Here is a 20,260-nt window from a genome sequence, read left to right as displayed (position 1 = left end):
CTCCCCTTTTGCCCCTCTTGAACCACCCAGACAGAGGCTGAAAAGGTAGTGAAGATGGAGGAATTACAGTGCCCATCGTAAATATGTTTGATGCGTTGACTCGATAAAGCTCATGAGCACGTCGGGGATTTGCTGTCAGACAGCTGAGCGTGTAACACACCTCCGGAAGTGACTTGGTCCAGCATTTTTATGGGTCAAGGAAAATTATAAAACACCAGCTGCTCACGGCACATCATCCTCCTTCAATGAGGTGACATTTGCACATCTAAACCAATAGCCGTGCGTGTCAATTGACTGTGTTCTATATGCACGCACGGCTATTGGTTTAGAGGTGCAAGTGTCACCTCATAGGTAGAAGAGCAATGTGCAGTGGGCGGTCGGTGTTCTATAATTTTCCTCGACCCATAAGAATGCTGGACCACGTCACTTCTGGAGGTGTGTTACACTCACTGCTCAGCTATCTGACTGAGTTTAGTGATTGTGCAATGGCACAGTCGGTGTGAGTTTAGCAACTTTTTTTTACATATATGACCACTTAAACTGCACTTTAATTTTGTTCTGTTTTGGGGTTTGTATATTGTGCTATCGTGTATGTAATAAATATGTAGGTTCAGTATTAACATAGAATGTTGCAGCTCATTAAGTTATCTAGTGTGAGTAATCTCTACTTTTTTTTTTTTTTACTGGTTCTTATTTAAAAATAAGCAAAACTATAATTTTTTTTTATTAACATTGCTCTGATTTTCAGACACCTAACCAAGCCCCAAAGTTTTAGGAGAATACTGATGTATACCTACTCCAGCTTACTCCTGTTTATGTAAAGAGTCTTTTCATATGCAGAGAAAGGGGGAGGATGGAGTGTCTGTTTTTCAGTGGGTGTTTCTGTAACCATTTCAACAGTGCTAAATTGGGAGCTTCTAAGTTAAGTTTTTAATATAAACGTTTTTATACTGGATTTTTATATCCGTATCTGTGCATATTATTCTTTATATTAGTGTCTATTGCATGCAGTTAAATAACAAATGGTGTATACAGTCCCTTTAAAGGAATAATCTAGTCAAAATTAAATTTTTATGATTCATACAGAGCATGAGATTTTAAGCAACTTTCTAATTTACTCCTTTTATTAAATTTTCTTCGTTCTCTTGGTATCTTTATTTGAATGTAATTATAGGGGGCGGCCCATTTTTGGTTCACAACCTGGGTAGCGCTTGCGGAGTGGTGGCTACATTTAGACACTAATCAGAAAGTGCTACCCAGGTGCTGAACCAAAAATTGGCAGGCTCCTATACTTACATTATTGTAACATAGTAACATAGTAACATAGTAGATAAGGTTGAAAAAAGACTGAAGTCCATCGAGTTCAACCTATACAAATCTAAAATACTTACAAAAAGCTCCAGTTAAGCTTAAATAACCCCATTAAAATGTGACCCATTTAATACTAGCAATCATATCCATGAATTTTGTTTATATACAGAAATTTATCCAGACTATTTTTAAATGTATCTATGGTATTGGCATTCACTACCTCCTTTGGTAATGAGTTCCACAATTTTATTGCTCTTACAGTGAAAAAACGTTTCCGTTGCAGGAGATTAAATCTCCTTTCCTCCAACCTTAAATTATGACCTCTTGTCAGAAACAATTTTCTTGGAATAAAAAGAGCTTCTGCCATCTCTGTATATGGGCCTTGAATATATTTATATAAAGTAATCATGTCACCTCTCAAGCGCCTTTTTTCTAAAGAGAACAGACCCAGTTTGGCTAGCCTCTCCTCATAGGTTAATTTCTCCAATCCCCTTATTAGCTTTGTGGCCCTTCTCTGAACTTTTTCTAGTTCTGCAATATCTTTTTTAGCAATCGGTCCCCAGAACTGCACTCCAAACTCAAGGTGAGGTCTTACCAGGGCTTTATATAATGACAGAATTATGCTTTCCTCCCTTGAATCAATGCCTCTTTTAATACATGCTAGTATCTTATTAGCCTTTGAAGCCGCTGCCCTGCATTGTGCACTCATCTTTAGCTTGTTATCTATTACTACTCCCAAATCCCTTTCCTCCTGTGTTTGGCTAAGTCTTGTCCCATTTAAAAAATACATAGCCTGCTTATTTTTACTTCCAAAATGTAGAACCTTACATTTTTCCGTATTAAATCTCATTTTCCATTCACTTGCCCATAGTTCTAATTTTAGCAAATCCCTTTGCAAAGAGAGTTCATCCTGCTCTGACCTAATGACCTTACTTAACTTAGTATCATCTGCAAAAATAGAGATGTCGCTATTTAATCCTTGCTCCAAGTCATTTATAAAAATATTAAAAAGAACAGGGCCCAGTACTGATCCCTGGGGGACGCCACTGATTACCTTTGTCCAATCTGAGTATGATCCATTTACTGCTACTCGTTGCTCCCTATCTTTTATCCAGTTATTTATCCATGAGCTAACATTTTCAGCTATTCCCAGTCCCTTAATTTTGTGCATTAATCTCTCATGTGGCACTGTATCAAATGCCTTTGCAAAATCTAAGTATATCACATCAACTGATTCCCCTTTATCTATATTTTTACTTACTTCCTCGTAGAATCTAATTAGATTAGTTTGACATGATCTATTTCTCCTAAAGCCATGCTGATTAGAACTCATAATCTTGTTTACACGAATATGCTCATCAATATAATCCCTTATAATCCCTTCAAATATCTTCCCCACTATTGATGTCAGACTAACTGGTCTATAGCTTCCTGGATTATTTTCAAATAAAGATACCAAGAGAGCAAAGAAAAATTGATGATCAGAGTAAATTAGAAAGTTGCTTAAAATTGCCTGCTCTATCTGAATCACAAATTTTATTTATTTATTTATTTTTTTAAATGCTTTAAACAATTTTTATTGAAAAATATAAAGGCATTACATGAAAAGCATAGAATCAAAAACAATACATCTCAGATATAGACAGATTCATTACTGGTACAAAACAGGTGTTACGACATCCTAGTATCTTCTCCTTTCTATATGAATAGCATGGTCCAAAATACCTGACTTCTACAATAGACAAGAGTGTTGCTTAAACAAAAGAATATTATATATTATTAAAGTTATTATTTCGCCCTATTGGGAAAAGGTCTCACAATTAGTGTATTATTTTGGTGATTAGTAGATAATACACGAAGTGGATAAACAAGATATTGTATGTTTAGGAAAAAATGTTGAGATTGAAGGTTCGTCCATCTGTTAATCATGTTAAATCTAGAGGTAATTGTGGTTTTGTTTCCCAAAGAAAATTCATATTGTAAAATACATCCAATCTATTTGTAGTCATATAAAAGTACCGCTCAAGAGATAAGTTTGTAGTTATTTGTTGTAGCCAGTTCTGTATAGAGGGTAATTTATCTTGTTTCCAAAGTCTTGGGACCAGTTTCTTTGCGCTATTCAAAATAGTGTGGAACAATTTACCATGTAGTTTTGAGGGAGGTTTGGGAAACATATTAAACTGAAAAATTAGAGGGTCAAGGGGCCAGTCACATTCAAATAAATAATGTATATGAATTCTGACTTCCTCCCAATGTTTTCTTATGTTTGGGCAGTCCCACCAGATATGATCTAGAGAGCCTATTTGACCACATTTCCTCCAGCACTTGTCTGACACTTGAGAAAATATATGTTTTAATCTTAATGGTGTTAGGTACCATTGCATGAGTAGTTTGTCTCTAATATTGTTGAGTGTGAAGAGTGAGAGATGGAGAGGAAAATTGAATTCCATTCAGCTTGTGTTAACTGATAGGGCAAAGAGTCCTGCCATTTTTTGGTATATGATGGTTGTCTTTGATGTTGTGGTGATAATAGGATCTTATATAATATTATTATTATTATTATTATTATTATGATTTATTTGTATAGAGCCGCCAAATTCTGTAGCGCTGGGTACAGTGATAGGGGTATACAATGACAAAGATTTGTTTTAAAATACAAAACATAACAAAACTAAACAAATCTAGTACAGGAGGAAGAGGGCCCTGCTCCGGAGAGCTCACAGCCTACAGGTTTAGGGTGCAGAGACATAAGGTTGGGGTAGCTTGTCACATCGGTTGTAGTTGCAGCAGTGAGTCAGGCAGTTCATGTATTAGTTTGGTTCGGATGAGGGATGGAGGAGAGATGGTAAGCCTCTCTGAATAGGTGGGGTTTCAAGGAGCATCTGAAGCTATACAAGGTTGGAGACAGGAGCGGGGTAGAGAGTTCCAGAGGACAGGAGCAGCACATGCAAAGTCTTATATTGAAGACACTGAGTGTTTGGGTATGTTCGCTGTGCTACAAAGTATTTCAAATTGTTACCGTGAGCGGAATAAAAATGTCTTCAACTTTATGATGTTGTAAGAAATGCGTTATTTGGTGGTAGTGGTACCAGGTCATGAAGGTATCTTTTCCTGTGTCTTGTATTTGATCTATAGGTAGAGTTTTAGAACCATCAGTGATCAAATATACAGGTATAAGTTTGTTTATATCTGTGATGTCTGTATTTGTGTTTTTTCCCTAATGGTAATTCCGGGTTATATAAAATTGGTGTTAAGGGTGAGGGGATATTTGATATGTTAGTATATTAATAATCCGGAATTCGTTGATTATTTGTGGCATGAGTTTAATTTTTCCTTTAAAATTTGCTCCGGAGCAGAAGTGCACTACGAATGAAGTAGATTAAAAGGTTCTTTAAAAGAGCATGCTCTGTCTAAACCATGAAAGTTTAATTTTGTTTTTTCACGTCCCTTTAACTTACCACTTGGTCTCTACAGCTAATGTAGAAGCATAGCTGTTTGTTTGTGATATTTGCCACTTGTTTTAAGTAAATTAAATATTGACAACATTTAGTTGTTTTTTTGTTTCTATAAAATGATGGGTAGTATCATTGCGATGCAACTCACCTGTGGAGCTTTACCTATGTGTTTAACATTTTTGCAGGGGTTAAACTCATTATCAAGTCTTGCTAATAGACAAACTAATGAATTTGAGTAGCAACTTTAAACCAGAATGCAAAAACTATACCATTGGCATTGTATTAATAGCACTAGGTCCTTTACAAAGTATATTGCTGTTGGCCAGGTCTAATTTTAAGATTTTTTTTTAAATTTACTTCTATTTTCAAATGTGCTTCACTTTTGTTCCACCATATTTTATACTGGTGTCAGCGCTAAACTTTTAATACCCCTGAGTAGGACCATACTGGACCTATCGGCATATAAACCTCCAAAGGAAGGACGATATAACGATTAGATACAAATTATACGCATAGTGTTGAGGTTATTCCCCACCTCCCTCTAGTCGTGGTGCCGCCATGTTGTAATCTAGTTTTCAGTACATTTCACTGTTTGCACATGTGCAGCAAGTCTCCTTCAGATACCTGCAGTGTAACCCAGGTTCCATAATAGCAGCATTTAGTCTTAAATGTCCCTTTAAATGTTAATGAGTCTTGTAAACAATAGTAGCTTAATGTATTATATACAATATCATTTTATCTTCCAATATGGAAGTCTGTGAATGAAAAAAAAAAAAATCTGTTCCCGTGAGCATCACGATACATAATAATAGGATTTAATTTGTTGTGGGATATTTTGTCTCATGAGAGTTAATTTATGCTGTTCATTCTCTCCCCATTTCAGGATCTACCTCTCTGTATAGAGGGTAGATTCAGAATCTTCATTGTGTGTAATACAGAGTTCAGAAATGTATGGGGTCCTTTACAAAGTATATTGCTGCTGGCCAGGTCTAATTTTAAGACCCTTTTAAATTCACTTCTATTTTCAAATGTGCTTCGTTTTCTTGGTATCCCTTGTTGGGAAAAAAAACACACTCATATACTACACTAGTGGGAGCTAGCTGCTGATTAGTTCCTGCACACATTTGTATCTTGTGATTGGCTAACTAGTTGTGTTCAGCTATCTGCCAGTAAGTGCAATGTTGTTCTTTCAGCAAAGGATAACAAGAGAATGAAGAATGTTATGATAGAGGTAACTTGGAAAGCTGTTTAAAATTGTGTGTTCTATCCACATCATGAAATAAAAATATTGCATTTCTTGTCCCTTTAAGTTCTTTAAAGTATTTAAAAATGAGCTTTTGTTTAAGAATAATTTGAATGTAAATATTTAGTTTTTAGAGTTGGATGATACTATGGTGTAACTGTGCAATTCTATATCAAGTAAAATAAACACATTGCAGCGTAAAGGCTTTATTAGAATATAGCAGACCTGTTGTGCACATAACCAGTTGTATTCTATTGTGCTAGTTCATGTGTTTGTGATCACAGACCTGAGCCTTCAGGCACTAGTTGCATACAGTAACATGGCTTTAGAAGCAATAGACAGATTAATAAATCGTGTGTGGGCCCTGGTTGTGCCATGTGGCAGGTTAGCAAGCTTTGCACAAGTGCTATAACTCACCTACAGACGGCCAATTAACATGCAGCCCTGCCAGCCTTTGGTGCCCATGATAACAAGTAACAGATACTGTTTATATTATTTAAACGCTGTTATTGTTCTAATATCAGCAAGTTAAGCTGGTGGGTTCTGCTACATCCTCATAAAGAGCAGTGATTTGGTCTGAAACAGGTGAGATATTTCCTTATCTCTCCATGACTGCTTGTCCTTTTTTTGTCTATGTGAAAACCCAGTGTGTTCCCCCTATTTGGGGGCTGCCTAGAGTGTTGCCATGGAAACATGATGTTGGTCAGAATCACGCATGCTCTGCCCAGACAGGAAGGTTGAGCAGAGACTTGGCAAGCTGCCAGGGGAGGTTCGCCAGATGCTTTGAAATGGGGCTGTCTTTTTCTTTTCTTCATGTAATGTCTGTTTTTTCCCATACGGGAGGGAATGCAAGGAAGGCAGAGAGCATGTAGATGCCCTGCCCAGGCAGCCGAGACCCACAGCAGGCCTGCCTCACACAGGACATGCATGAACAATTAAAGCTGTTCCTAGGTAAGCGTTACGTGATGGATTTCAGTTGTGGCTTCTTGTATTGTACAAGTGTTATGTTTCTTTGTTATGTCGTGCAGTGAAATAGAGGCATTTTATTCTCTTGTCTCAGTGGAGAGACGTTCAGCCACACATCATGTACAGACTAAGATTGACATGCTGATGCTGTAACTGTAATTTGCTGTGCTGTTGCTTGTTCATGTGCTTTTATAAAGAGACAGAGAGTGACCTGCCCCCATGATTCTGGGTGTGTTTGTCTTCAGTCTGCAAATCATTACATACAGAGGTGCTGGGCATATTTATGCCTTTCAGATTTTGTTGAGGTCCCAGTGCAGTATATATTGAGCAATAGGAATAGCTATGGCTTTTGTGATTTGTGTTTTGTGTTGTGGCAATGAAGAAGAGAAAAGGAATCGGACTCTAACCATGAGGATCTCTGGCCTGTGTACATGAGGTTTGCATGAAGTGAGTGCAGCTATTCAAATACTCTCTTTATTGTTTGCACAAGAAAACGTATGGCCTCATAAACCAACGTTTAGAAAAGGACAAAGCTTTAAAGATTTCTAGATTATTTTTTCTTCTCAATTGCTCCTTGAAATCCTACCCCAGCAGCCTGTTCTTGTCATGATGAGCCTGTCTTGTATTGATAAGGCAGTGAGTGAGAACGACAAGTGGGTTTGATATTATCCACTTTAATATTTGGCTTTTCATTACTTTTAGACATTATTAGTCTGATGGGGCAATATATGACGTGTACAGCCATTTACCTGCATCAGTGTACGCCATGTCCTCTTCTGATCAGAGTTACTTGTTCTTGCTGATTCCACACCATTAAAGACAAATCAATATGGAACTAGAGAGAGAGAATTGTTTTTGTTTGTTTGGCTAAAACTTGACAAACACAATAATAATGTATTTGCTTGGCATGCTTCTATGAACAATCCTTACACATACTAGCATGTTTCATATTGAATTTGTCTCTGCTTTAAAGTTTGGTGCTATTGAATACATTTTGAGATTAATTTGTGAATAACCGTGTACAGAAATATTGTTCATCATATAACCAACTAATTTCACTTGAGTCATTAAGCCTGGTGTGTATGTACAGATGTGTCCCAAATCAATGTAACATGGGCCTTTACCTAACAAGAAAAAAGATCCCTTTCCTTGTGAGGGTTATAATTTGAAATTCTGTTGCTTTGGTGGTGTCCGTTATCAGTTTTCAGTTAGGCCTCTTAAAGATATCTTGACCGTCCAACTTGCTTTTCTCTTGGATGTTCACAGAAATATGTACTTTGTATACTGCAAAAACAGTTGCGTATTACTAAATCTTTTATTGCCTTTGCTCTTACAGCCAGAAGAGGAAAGTGACCCAGAAGAAAGGGACAATTTTCTTCAGCAGCTTTACAAGTTTATGGAAGACAGAGGTGAAGTACAGTTCTATGTAACGTAATCAGTTCTGCTCACTAAAATATGTTAGACGGCAGTGACCCTAAAGAAATTAGATGTGAATAGCAACAAAAATCCATCTATAGACTTGTAATCATTAACGTGAGACAAAATGATCAGTTTTCTAATTTTATCTGACATGTTTTTGTTTCATATTGCTAGTTTTAAATTGCTTAAAAACCTAATTAACTTAATAGATACAATATCCCTGGGCTTGACAAATTTGTATCAAACCAAGGATCCAGCCAACTGCTTTGGTTTAGGAGCCATGGAGAGGTTTTCTATAGAGAGATTTTGAAAAATATAGTAGCCAGAAGTAACCTTTTGGAGCTGTCCCGTCCCTGGATCTGTCAAGCCCTGTAATAACCCCCCATGTGTTTTGCTTAAATTTGTGACACATCGTCTGTATTCAGTAATTTGACAACCTGGCTGCTATTTTACTGAATGTCACATTTTGTGTTTTCTTTATAAAGATGGTCTATTATGTGCAACAATGTTAGTATCAGTGCTATATATTGTTGCCAACACTTCTGCCATTAAGTGTTAAAGACTCATATCCTACAAGCATAAGTAGGTTTAACCTACAATATAGGATTCTAAGAGGTTGACGCAAATTTGAGAACAGAAGTAAATTGCAAAGTTCTTTAAAATTTTATTCTATCTCTATCTGAACTTTCACTCTTAAAGGTGTTAAGTGGATTATTTGTGTTTTGCTTTTTCTGTATGTATAATATATATTGCTCACCATACTGGTTAATAGTTTTACTTTAATTTGTTTCCTGTGTAAAAGTAATATTTTTATATTTGTCCATTGTCAACATCACAAAAGTCTTTCATTTGCATTTAGCCAAAGCGATAAGCATAATGAGTAAAACTGTGCTCTCATACCAAGGCTACCTATAAGTTGTGTATCACGAGGATCTCGCATCAACCTGATTTTGGCTTTTCTACTTTTGCAGCGGCTGCCTCCAGGCATCAGACTGTAGGCTGTCTCTCACCCACTGACCTGACCTCATGCCACAGGGTTGCTCGCCTACCCAAGGCAGTGACTCGTTCTGTAAGTTTGGTCGGTCTGTGTGGGGGCCCTAAGATTTTCACCTACCTTATGTTGGGGAAGATACCTGTCCCTGTCTAATCCCTTCTTTAATCTTAATTCTTTTTCAAAGGGAGACTTTCAAATTCTAAAACATAATGTCCTACTTCTTTTCCATCCACAGAGGCAAAATAGTATAAGCTGCCTCTCAGCGAGCGTTGCAAGATCACTCTGTAGCCAGAAGCACCTTAATTTACTTATTTTATTTATTTTTGTTCATTTTTAATTGGACAGACTTTTCTGGTGCACACAATCAAAAACTTGTTTTCTTAATTCTTTTTATTCCAAATTGTCCTTGTTTTCAGTTTGGCAAAACATCATGTATCTGACCAGCTCGCTATTGTCACTTTAAGAGGGAAGTGTCACTATGTGTTAGCTATTTTGTTTTGTACCCTGAGATCTCTGAATGTAAATTACTAATAACATATATCACATTTGCCTGTTCATTTCTGGAATTTTGCCACCCTGAATGTGGGACATACATTAAAGAAACCATAAATTTGATTAACAGATTTATGTAGGTCATAGTTGTTTTAATGTCAAGATTTTTTTAATAGGTACCCCAATCAACAAACCACCTGTATTAGGCTACAAGGATCTAAACCTCTTCAAACTTTTCCGGCTTGTGTATCAGCAGGGAGGCTGTGATAATGTGAGTATGATTCTGCATTTAGAGAAACCTAAAATAGTGTCTGATTGCATTTTAATTCATTGTCATTTTTTGCACAGATTGAAAGTGGCTCTGTTTGGAAGCAAATTTATATGGACCTTGGTATTCCTATCCTGAATTCAGCAGCTTCCTACAATGTGAAAACCGCATACAAAAAGTAAGTTCACAGCAGGCGGGAGCATAACATTTCCCATGAAATACTGTGACTGTAATTTTAAACTTCCTTTGAAAAGTGCAAAAAAAAGTTTGAACATTTTGTTTGCTGCAATTATTTTTAAAAATCAAACTCCACTGACCACTTACGGGGGTGGGCCGGGCTTGCCACTGTCATTATTTTGCATTTCCTTACCTTATCGTTTGCACTGAAGCTAATTAGAGACAGATTAGGCTTGTGAAGTCTGCAGAGTGCAAGTCAAATTTTCAGAACAAGAAAACCCACAATTTAAAGACTTAAATCACATTTCTTCCTACACATTGTTGAATAGCTTATATTACAAACGTGTCTACTGTCCCTTTAAATAAAGTCTCCCGAGAGAGAGATCTGCATTCCTTTTAAATGCACCTATATTTTATGTATAAATTGCAAATATTTGCATTTGGTTAGCAGAATGTATCCGGTTTTTACCTTTCCAGATTAGCTGAAGTCAACAGCTCTAGAAAAGCCACTTGTGTGTGTTATCTAGCTTTCCTCTGCTGTTCCCATAATGCACTTGTACAATGATCTATATGTAGTATAATCTGCACTTTGATTAATACATTTGTGAACTTACCATTTTGATAAATATTACAATTCTAATAACATTGCTATAAATAAGACATTTAGGAATAGGTGCAATGTGACTAAGTTGTACCTTTCCCTAAAGGGACATAAAACCCATTTTTTTTTCTTTCATGATTCAGATAGAGAATACAATTGTAAACAACTTTCTAATTTACTTCTGTTATCTAATTTGTATCATTTGTTAAAGGAGCAGCAATGCACTAATGGTTTCTAACTGAACACATGAGTGAGCCAATCACAATCAATATATATATGCAGCCACCAATCAACAGCTAGAACCTAGGTTCTCTACTGCTCCTGAGCTTGCCTAGTAAACCTTTCAACAATGGATAATAAGAGAAGGAAGCAAATTAAATAATAGAAGTAAATTGGAAAGTTGTTTAAAATTGTATTCTCTAACTGAATTATGAAATAAAATTGTGGGTTTCATGTCCCTTTAAGTAATGAGGGTGTTTAATTGCACATTATTTATTCCTTATTTTAAACACATTCTTTTGTAGTAACCCCAGAAATGGCTGCCTGGGGAACTCTTCCTTATATTTTTTATAGTTACAATGATTTTTTTTTATTGATTTTTTTATTCTATCCAAACCAAGGTTTTTTGACACATCCATAAACTGTCTGGTTTTTGTTTTGTTTTTTCTCTCTCAATTGTTAGGTATCTTTATGGGTTTGAGGAATATTGCCGTTCTGCCGATATTCAGTTTAGGACAATTCATCATAATGATCCTAAACCAGTAGAAGAGGTTCCGCAAGAGCAACAGCCAATGGAAAAAAGTGATAATAAAGAGGCTGAAAAACTTCCTGAGGAAGTGAAAATCGAGGAAGACACCGATTCCAGCAGTGAACATGAAAAAGAAGAAACTCAAATTAAATCACCAAGGGTACAACTTACATTTCCTGATGGTGCAATTTGCTTATTTAAAGAGACAGTAAAGTCATTAGACATCCATGATCTAGACATACAATTTAAACAACTTTCCAATTTACTTCTATTATTTAAGTTGCCTCCTCTTGTTATTCTTTGCTTGAAAGGTTTCGGTAAGCTCAGGAGCAGCAAAGAACCTAGGTTCTAGCTGCTGATTGGTGGCTGTGTGTATGTATGTGTGTGTGTGTATGTATGTATGTATGTATGTATGTATGTATGTATGTATATATATATATATATATATATATATATATATATATATATATATATATATATATATATATACTGATTTTTCATTGGCTCACCCATGTGTTCAGTTAGAGACCAGTAGTGCATTGCTGCTCCTTCAACAAATGATACCAAGAAAATTAAACAAATTTGATAATAGAAGTAAACTGAAAAGTTGTTTAAAATTCTACTTAAAGGGACATTAAACCCTTTAGAAAAAGCATACAATTTTAAACAACTTTCTAATTTACTTCTATTATCTAATTTGCTTCATTCTATTGATATACTTTGCTGAAAAGCATATCTAGATAGGCTCAGTAGCTGCTGATTGGTTGCTGCACATAGATGCCTCGTGTGATTGGCTCACCCATGTGCATTGCTATTTCTTTAACAAAGGATATTTAAAGAATGAATCAAATTAGATAATAGAAGTAAATTGGAATGTTGTTTAAAATTGTATTCTCTATCTGAATAATGAAAGAAAGTTTTTGGGTTTAGTGTCCCTTTAAATCATGACAGAAAAATGTTGGATTTTGAAGTCTCTTTAATAAAAATTCAAGGTTAATTTACTAATTGCCTTTTTTTAAAGGATTTTCTTCATACGTATAAGTTTACAACCCCCCCCCCCCCTTTTCTGGTAGCCAAAGATTAACCCAGTGTTGTAGTTTGTGCTATAAATAATATTGAATTTGCTTTGTGCTTAAATTTCTGCTTGAAAGGGACATGAAACTCAAACATTTCCTTTCATGATTCAGCTAGAGAATACAATTTTAAACAACTTTCTAATTTACTTCTATTATCTAATTTGCTTCATTCTCTTGCTATCATTTGTTGAAGGAGCAGCAATGCACTACTGGTTTCTAACGGATCACATGGATGAGCCAATGACGATCGGTGTGTGTGTATATATGTGTATGTATATATATATATATATATATATATATATATATATATATATATATATATATATATATATATATATATATATATATATATATGCAGCCACCAATCAGCAGCTAGAACCTAGGTTCTTTGCTGCTCTTGAGCTTACCTAGATAAACCTTTCAGCAAAGGATAACAAGAGAAGGGAACAAATTAAATAATAGAAGTAAATTGAAAAGTTGTTTAAATTGTATTCTCTATCTGAATCATGAAATAAACATTTTGGGTTTAATGTCCCTTTAAGTTTAGCAGATGCCTTACAGTAAATCTTTTAATATTCGTTGTTTCATTTAAAACCATGACCAAAAAAATAAAATTAAAAAAATGATATGTCCATTCATGATTCACTGAACTCCTAGAATAAATAATAACTGAATTTCTTTCTCTTACAGGGAAGGCGGAGACTTCTGACTCCAGTAATGAAAGATCTGGAGGATACTGACAAAAGAAGAGACAGCAACAAGGAAAACAAAGATATTGAAGACAATTTGGACACAAAGGAGGACAAAAAAGAGGAAGAAACTACTCCAAACAGAAAGTGCGCTTTAGGCAAATTAAAAGGAGAACCAAAAATAAGGAAGCAGGAAGAGTCTGATGAAGAATCTGATGAAGATGACGATAAGCAATGTGATGAGTAAGTTTTCTAAGTGATAAGAATTAGGTCATCTTGGTAACATAGTTCAGAACCTGCAGACCTTGCTCATCTCAGGGGAGACTAATTATAGGGACACTAAACCTAAAAAAACTTTGCAGAAATCAAAATATTGCTAAAGTCATTATAGTTCCTAATACCTTATCCGTTTCTAATATTTATAGTTCTCCTGCCCCCCGGAGACTCATTAACTGAGTCCTACCCAGGGGGACTACCCAGGTAGGAATATGGCAGATTGTAGCCGTGATGTGCATGCGCAAGGTCCCGAAACGCCCTAGAATTATGGCAGTGTCGACACATAGATGCGCAGTGTGTATGCGTGACAGAATAAGACCGTTTGCACATGCCTGCCTGAACTCCATATTTTATTTAATATATTCAAGCTACTGTTGTTTGGACGCTTTTAATAGCTGTTTGACTGCCCCTTTTTAGGGGAAGTATTATGTGATGTAATTCAAGAATAAAACAAATCTGATTTATATTAGAATAAGCTGCATTTTTGGATGAAAATAAGTAAGTTTAACTCTCCTGTGATTAGACATTATACGGCTATGTTTTTATAAATGTACCTGGAGTGTAGTTTTGTAATCTTTTAAGTTTTTTTTTATACGTGTAACAGCTATTAAGGGTACCCTGATAACTGCCGTGTAAGGGGAGAGCAGAGGTATTCAGCAAGAAACGTACATGATTATATATTGTGAAGGGGTGCCACACGTCTTCATAAAACGTATACACAATCTGTCCGCTTCCCAAGTTACGTTGAAAATTCTGGGAAGTCTTCTTTCTATGAAATTCTTTAACACATCTCTTTGTTTTAAGATAATATATATATAATTTAATGTAAATAAATGTAAAGGGACATTCTGGTCAAAATTGAAATGCACTTAGATTATTTACATATTTGAATAGAAACATATTTGCAATATACATGTATTAGCAATTTTTTTTTCCAAAAATGCTTCTAGTAAAAGTTATCACTGTTTATACATTTTTCTCTGCACGTGCATGTGAAGCATAGCTAGATATTCTCGGTGCACTAGCATTTTAAATACTGCAGCTGCTCAGAGCACCAGTGGGGCTGGTGTCATGTCAGCCTCAGCAATTAACAAACTGAGTCCTTACCAGATGGTACAAGCATCTTAGGCTCTCTAAGCAACTGCTATGTTTAAAATGCTGGTGCACGGTGCATACTAAGGGCCATGATACCCAAATGTTGAAACACTTGAAAGTGATGCAGCATAGCTGTCAGCTTTTTACAGTTATATTCTAAATCACTTGAAACTGATGCAGTATGAGTATTATGTCCCTTTAAATACACTTTTTAAACGGCTATAGCTTTTATTAAAGGGACAGTCTAGGCCAAAATAAACTCTCATGATTCAGATAGAGCATGTCATTTTAAACAATTTTCAAATTTACTTTTATCACCAATTTTGCTTTGTTCTCTTGGTATTCTTAGTTGAAAGCTTAAAGGGACACTAAACCCAAATTTTTTCTTTCATGATTCTGATAGAGAATAACATTTTAAGCAACTTTCTAATTTAATCCTATTATCAATTTTTCTTCGTTCTCTTGCTATCTTTATTTAAAAAGCAGGAATGTAATGCATAGGAGCCGGACCATTTTTGGTTGAGAACCTAGGTTATGCTTGCTTATTGGTGGATAGATGTAAGCCTCCAATAAGCAAGCACTATCCATGGTGCTGAACCTAAAATGGGCTGGCTGCTAAGATTTACATTCCTGCTTTTAAAATAAAGATAGCAAGAGAACGAAGAAAAATTGATATTAGTAATAAATTAGAAAGTTGCTAAAAATTTCATGCTCTATCTGAATCATGAAAGTTTAATTTTGACTTGAGGGTCCCTTTAACCTAGGAGGTTCATATGCTAATTTCTTAGACCTTGAAGGCCACCTCTTTTCAGAATGCATTTTAACAGTTTTTCACCACTAGAGGGTGTTAGTTCACGTATTTCATATAGATAACACTGTGCTCGTGCACGTGAAGTTATCTGGGAGCAGGCACTGATTGGCTAAACTGCAAGTCTGTCAAAAGAACTGAAATAAAGGGGCAGTTTGCAGAGGCTTAGATACAAGATAATCACAGAGGTTAAAAGTATATTAATATAACTGTTGGTTATGCAAAACTGGGGAATGGGTAATAAAGGGATTATCTATCTTTTAAAACAATAACAATTCTGGTGTAGACTGTCCCTTTAACCCCTTAACGACACATTGTACAGGGTACGTCTTACACAAACTGGTCTTTAAAGACCAGCGACGTACCCTGTACGTCGTCAGGGGTTTCAAGCGGCTGGAAGCAATGCTGACCGCTTCCAGCCGCTTTCAAGGTATTGCCGTGATGCCTCGATATTGAGGCATCGCTGCAATAACTTTTTTGCACACCGATGCAGAGAGAGCCACTCTGTGACCCTCTCTACATCGGCCAGCGATGGTGCCGATCGTTGGTGGGTGGGAGCCATTGCAGGGAGGCGGGTGGGCAGCCCATCGCTGGGGAACTTCCGTTCCGGCCAGCAGTTGTTGCTGTTGGGAGCGCGCGGGAAGCGAGGGGCGGGTGATCACGATCTAGCCACAAAATAAAAGTGGTGGAAAAGAGTGCTGGGAGTGGGTGGTGGGTGGTAGAGGAAGGGGGTGGATTATTTTCAAAAGGGATCTGGGAGGGGGTAGGGTATGGAGGGGGCAGCTACACTACAGAAAAAGTAGGTTGTAGATTTAAAAAGCCACATTTTGTTTGCAAAGTGGGTACTGGCAGACAGCTGCCAGTACCCAAAAATGGTGGCAAATAGTGGGGGGAGGATTAGAGAGCTCTTTGGGGGGGATCAGGGAGGTTGGGGGCCAAGGGGGGATCCTTCACAGCAGAATATATATTTTATTTTATTTAAAATATTTTTATTTTTTTTATTTTATTTTACTGCTGGCAGACTTTCTGCCAGTACTTAAGATGGCGGGGACAATTGTGGGGGAGGGAAGAGAGCTGTTTGAGAGGGATCAGGGGGTGGGATGTGTCAGATGGGAGGCTGATCTCTACACTAAAGCTAACTCTTCAAGCTCCCTACAAGCTACCTAATTAACCCCGCCACTGCTGGGCTTAATACAAGTGTGGTGTGCAGCAGCATTTAGGGGCCTTCTAATTGCCAAAAAGCAATGCCAAAGCCATATATGTCTGCTATTTCTGAACAAAGGGGATCCCAGGGAAGCATTTACAACCATTTGTGCCATAATTGCACAAGCTGTTTGTAAATAATTTCAGTGAGAAACCCAAAGTTAGTGAAAAAGTGAACGATTTTTTTTATTTGATCGCATTTGGCGGTGAAATGGTGGCATGAAATATATCAAAATGGGCCTAGATCAATACTTTGGGTTGTCTACTACACTACCCTAAAGCTAAAATTAACCCTACAAGCTACCTAATTAACCCCTTTACTGCTGGGCCTAATACAAATGTGGTGCGCAGCGGTATTTAGCGGCCTTCTAATTACCAAAAAGTAATGCTACAGCCATAAATATCTGCTATTTCTGAACAAAGGGGATCCCAGAGAATCATTTACAACCATTTGTGTCATAATTGCACAAGTTGTTTGTAAATAATTTCTGTGAGAAACCTAAAGTTTGTGAAAAAGTTAACTTTTTTTTTTTTTATTTGATCGCATTTGGCTGTGAAATGGTGGCATGAAATATACCAAAATGGGCCTAGATCGATACTTTGGGTTGTTTTCTAAAAAAAATATATACATGTCAAGGGATATTCAGGGATTCCTGACAGATATCAGTGTTACAATGTAACTAGCGCTAATTTTGAAGAAATAAAAAAGTGGTTTGGAAATAGCAAAGTGCTACTTGTATTTATTTCCCTATAACTTGCAAAAAAAGCAAAGAACATGTAAACATTGGGTATTTCTAAACTCAGGACAAAATTTGGAAACTATTTAGCATGGGTGTTTTTTAGTGGTTGTAGATGTGTAACAGATTTTGGGGTCAAAGATAGAAAAAGTGTGTGTTTTTCCATTTTTTCATCATATTTTATATATTCTTTTTTTTATAGTAAATTATAAGATATGATGAAAATAATAGTATCTTTAGAAAATCCATTTAATGGCGAGAATAACGGTATATAATGTGTGGGTACAGTAAATGAGTAAGAGGAAAATACACAGAGGTAAACAAAAACATAGCAGAAATGTAAAAAATAGCCCTGGTCCTTAAAGGGACACTGATCCCAAATTTTTTCTTTTGTGATTCAGATAGAGCATGCAACTTTCTAATTTACTCTGGAGCTTTTTGTAAGTATTTTAGATTTGTATAGGTTGAACTCGATGGACTTCAGTCTTTTTTCAACCTTATCTACTATGTTACTATGTTGTTACTCCTATTATCAATTTTTCTTCGTTCACTTTCTAGCTTTTGCTTTCTTTTTTGGTTCAGACCTCTAGACAGCACTTTTTTTATTGGTGGACGAATTTATCCACCAATCAGCAAGAACAACCCAGGTTGATCACCAAAAATGGGCCAGCATCTAAAGTTATATTCTTGCATTTCAAATAAAGATACCAAGAGAATGAAGAAAATTTGATAATAGGAGTAAATTAGAAAGTTACTTTAAATTTCATGCTCTATCTGTATCGCGAAAGAAAAAAATTGGATTCAGTGTCCCTTTAAGGGAAAGAAATTGAAAAATGGCCTTGTCCTTAAGGGGTTAAAAGCATTTTTGCTAATACATGTATATTACAAACCTGTTTCTAATCAAAACACAAATGCATCCATGTGGTTTTTAATTTTGACTTGAATATCCTTTTAATAATTTTTGGACTTGAAGTTACAATGCAGTGTTAATTTCTTTCCCCACTGTTGATTGTTTTTGATCTAGTCCTTCTATATTCGCTTCTCCTTACATTTGTTTAGATAAAGATTTACAGTTTCTGGCGGCTTCCAGGGCTCTACTTTTTCACTCCTACTCACGTCCCAGCTGTCTGCACACAGCTCATGTATTTTCCATTACCGCCTTTGTGTCTGCATTTTGGCCACTAGATGTCACTCTTTGCATACGTAAATGGACTCTTTTTTTTTTTTTTTTTTTTTTTTTGTGGAGGGCATTTTACAACTTTTGCTTTAAAATAAATGTTCCTGTGATTAATAATATATATTTTTATGCATATGGGTGATGAGTATTTGTCTACCACATCCTATTACTTTTTATTTATGCTTACCTGATAAATTTTATTTCTTTTTTGACACAATGAGTCCACGGATCATCTTAATTACTAATGGGATATTCACCTCCTGGTCAGCAGGAGGAGGCAAAGAGCACCACAGCAGAGCTGTTAAATAGCTCCTCCCTTCCCTCCCACTCCAGTCATTCGACAGAAGTTAGGAAGAGAAAGGAAAAGCCAAGGTGCAGAGGTGTCTGAAGTTTACAAAAATTCACAACCTGTCTAAAAGAACAGGGCAGGCCGTGGGCTCATTGTGTCAAAAAACAAATACATTTATCAGGTAAGCGTAAATTTTCTTTTCTTTTTTAAGACCCGATGAATCCACGGATCATCTTAATTTCTAATGGGATCCAATACCCAAGCTAGAGTACACAGATGATACGGGAGGGACAAGACAGGGAACCTAAACGGAAGGCACCACTGCTTGAAGAACCTTTCTCCCAAAAGCTGCCTCAGCCGAGGCAAAAGTGTCAAATTTTTAAAATTTGAAAAAGTGTGAAGAGAGGACCAAGTTGCAGCCTTGCTAATCTGTTCCACAAAAGCGTCATTTTTTAATGCCCATGAGGAAGCAACAGCCCTCGTGGAATGGGCCGTAACCCTCTCGGGAGGCTGCTGTCCAGCAGTCTCGTATGCGAAACGTATGATACTCTTCAGCCAAAAAGAAAGAGAAATAGCCGTAGCTTTCTGTCCCTTACGTTTTCCAGAGAAAATAACAAACAAAGAAGAAGACTGACGAAAGTCCTTAGTCGCCTGTAAGTAAAACTTTAAAGCACGGACCACGTCTAAATTGTGCAGAAGTCGTTCTTTCTGAGAAGAAGGATTAGGACACAAAGAAGGAACAACAATCTCCTGATTAATGTTCCAATCAGAAACAACCTTAGGAAGAAATCCTAATTTAGTACGTAAAACTACCTTATCTGAATGGAAAATAAGGTAAGGAGATTCGTACTGCAATGCCGATAGCTCTGACACTCTATGAGCCGAAGAAATAGCAACAAGAAATAAAACTTTCCAAGATAACAGCTTAATATCTAAGGAATGCATAGGCTCAAACGGAGCCCCTTGAAGAACTTTGAGTGCTAAATTAAGACTCCATGGAGGAGTAACTGGTTTGAACACAGGCCTGATTCTGACCAAGGCCTGACAAAATGATTGTACATCTGGAATGTCTGCCAGACGTTTGTGTAACAAAATAGATAAGGCCGAGATTTGACCCTTCAGGGAGCTCGTCGATAAACCTTTCTCCAAACCCTCTTGGAGAAAAGACAAAACTCTAGGAATCCTAACTCTACTCCATTAGTAGCCCTTGGATTCACACCAATAGAGATATTTATG

General features: G+C 36.5%; 1 protein-coding gene across 3 annotated transcripts in view; it reads left to right on the top strand.

The window, feature by feature from the left end:
* Window positions 1-20,260, top strand: part of ARID4A (AT-rich interaction domain 4A) — a 79,150-nt gene that overhangs the window by 24,728 nt on the left and 34,162 nt on the right. For all 3 annotated transcript variants that reach the window (XM_053697316.1, XM_053697315.1, XM_053697317.1), the window contains exons 12-16: window positions 8,312-8,384; window positions 10,057-10,151; window positions 10,229-10,326; window positions 11,609-11,834; window positions 13,441-13,682. In XM_053697316.1, coding sequence (XP_053553291.1) covers window positions 8,312-8,384; window positions 10,057-10,151; window positions 10,229-10,326; window positions 11,609-11,834; window positions 13,441-13,682 — 734 coding nt within the window. The remainder of the gene's footprint in view (window positions 1-8,311; window positions 8,385-10,056; window positions 10,152-10,228; window positions 10,327-11,608; window positions 11,835-13,440; window positions 13,683-20,260) is intronic.

The sequence above is a fragment of the Bombina bombina genome, chromosome 1 (genome assembly GCF_027579735.1).
Source record: "Bombina bombina isolate aBomBom1 chromosome 1, aBomBom1.pri, whole genome shotgun sequence".
Taxonomy (NCBI): domain Eukaryota; kingdom Metazoa; phylum Chordata; class Amphibia; order Anura; family Bombinatoridae; genus Bombina; species Bombina bombina.
The sequence above is the reverse complement of the archived record's forward strand: the minus strand, read 5'-3'. Positions and strand labels throughout refer to the sequence as shown.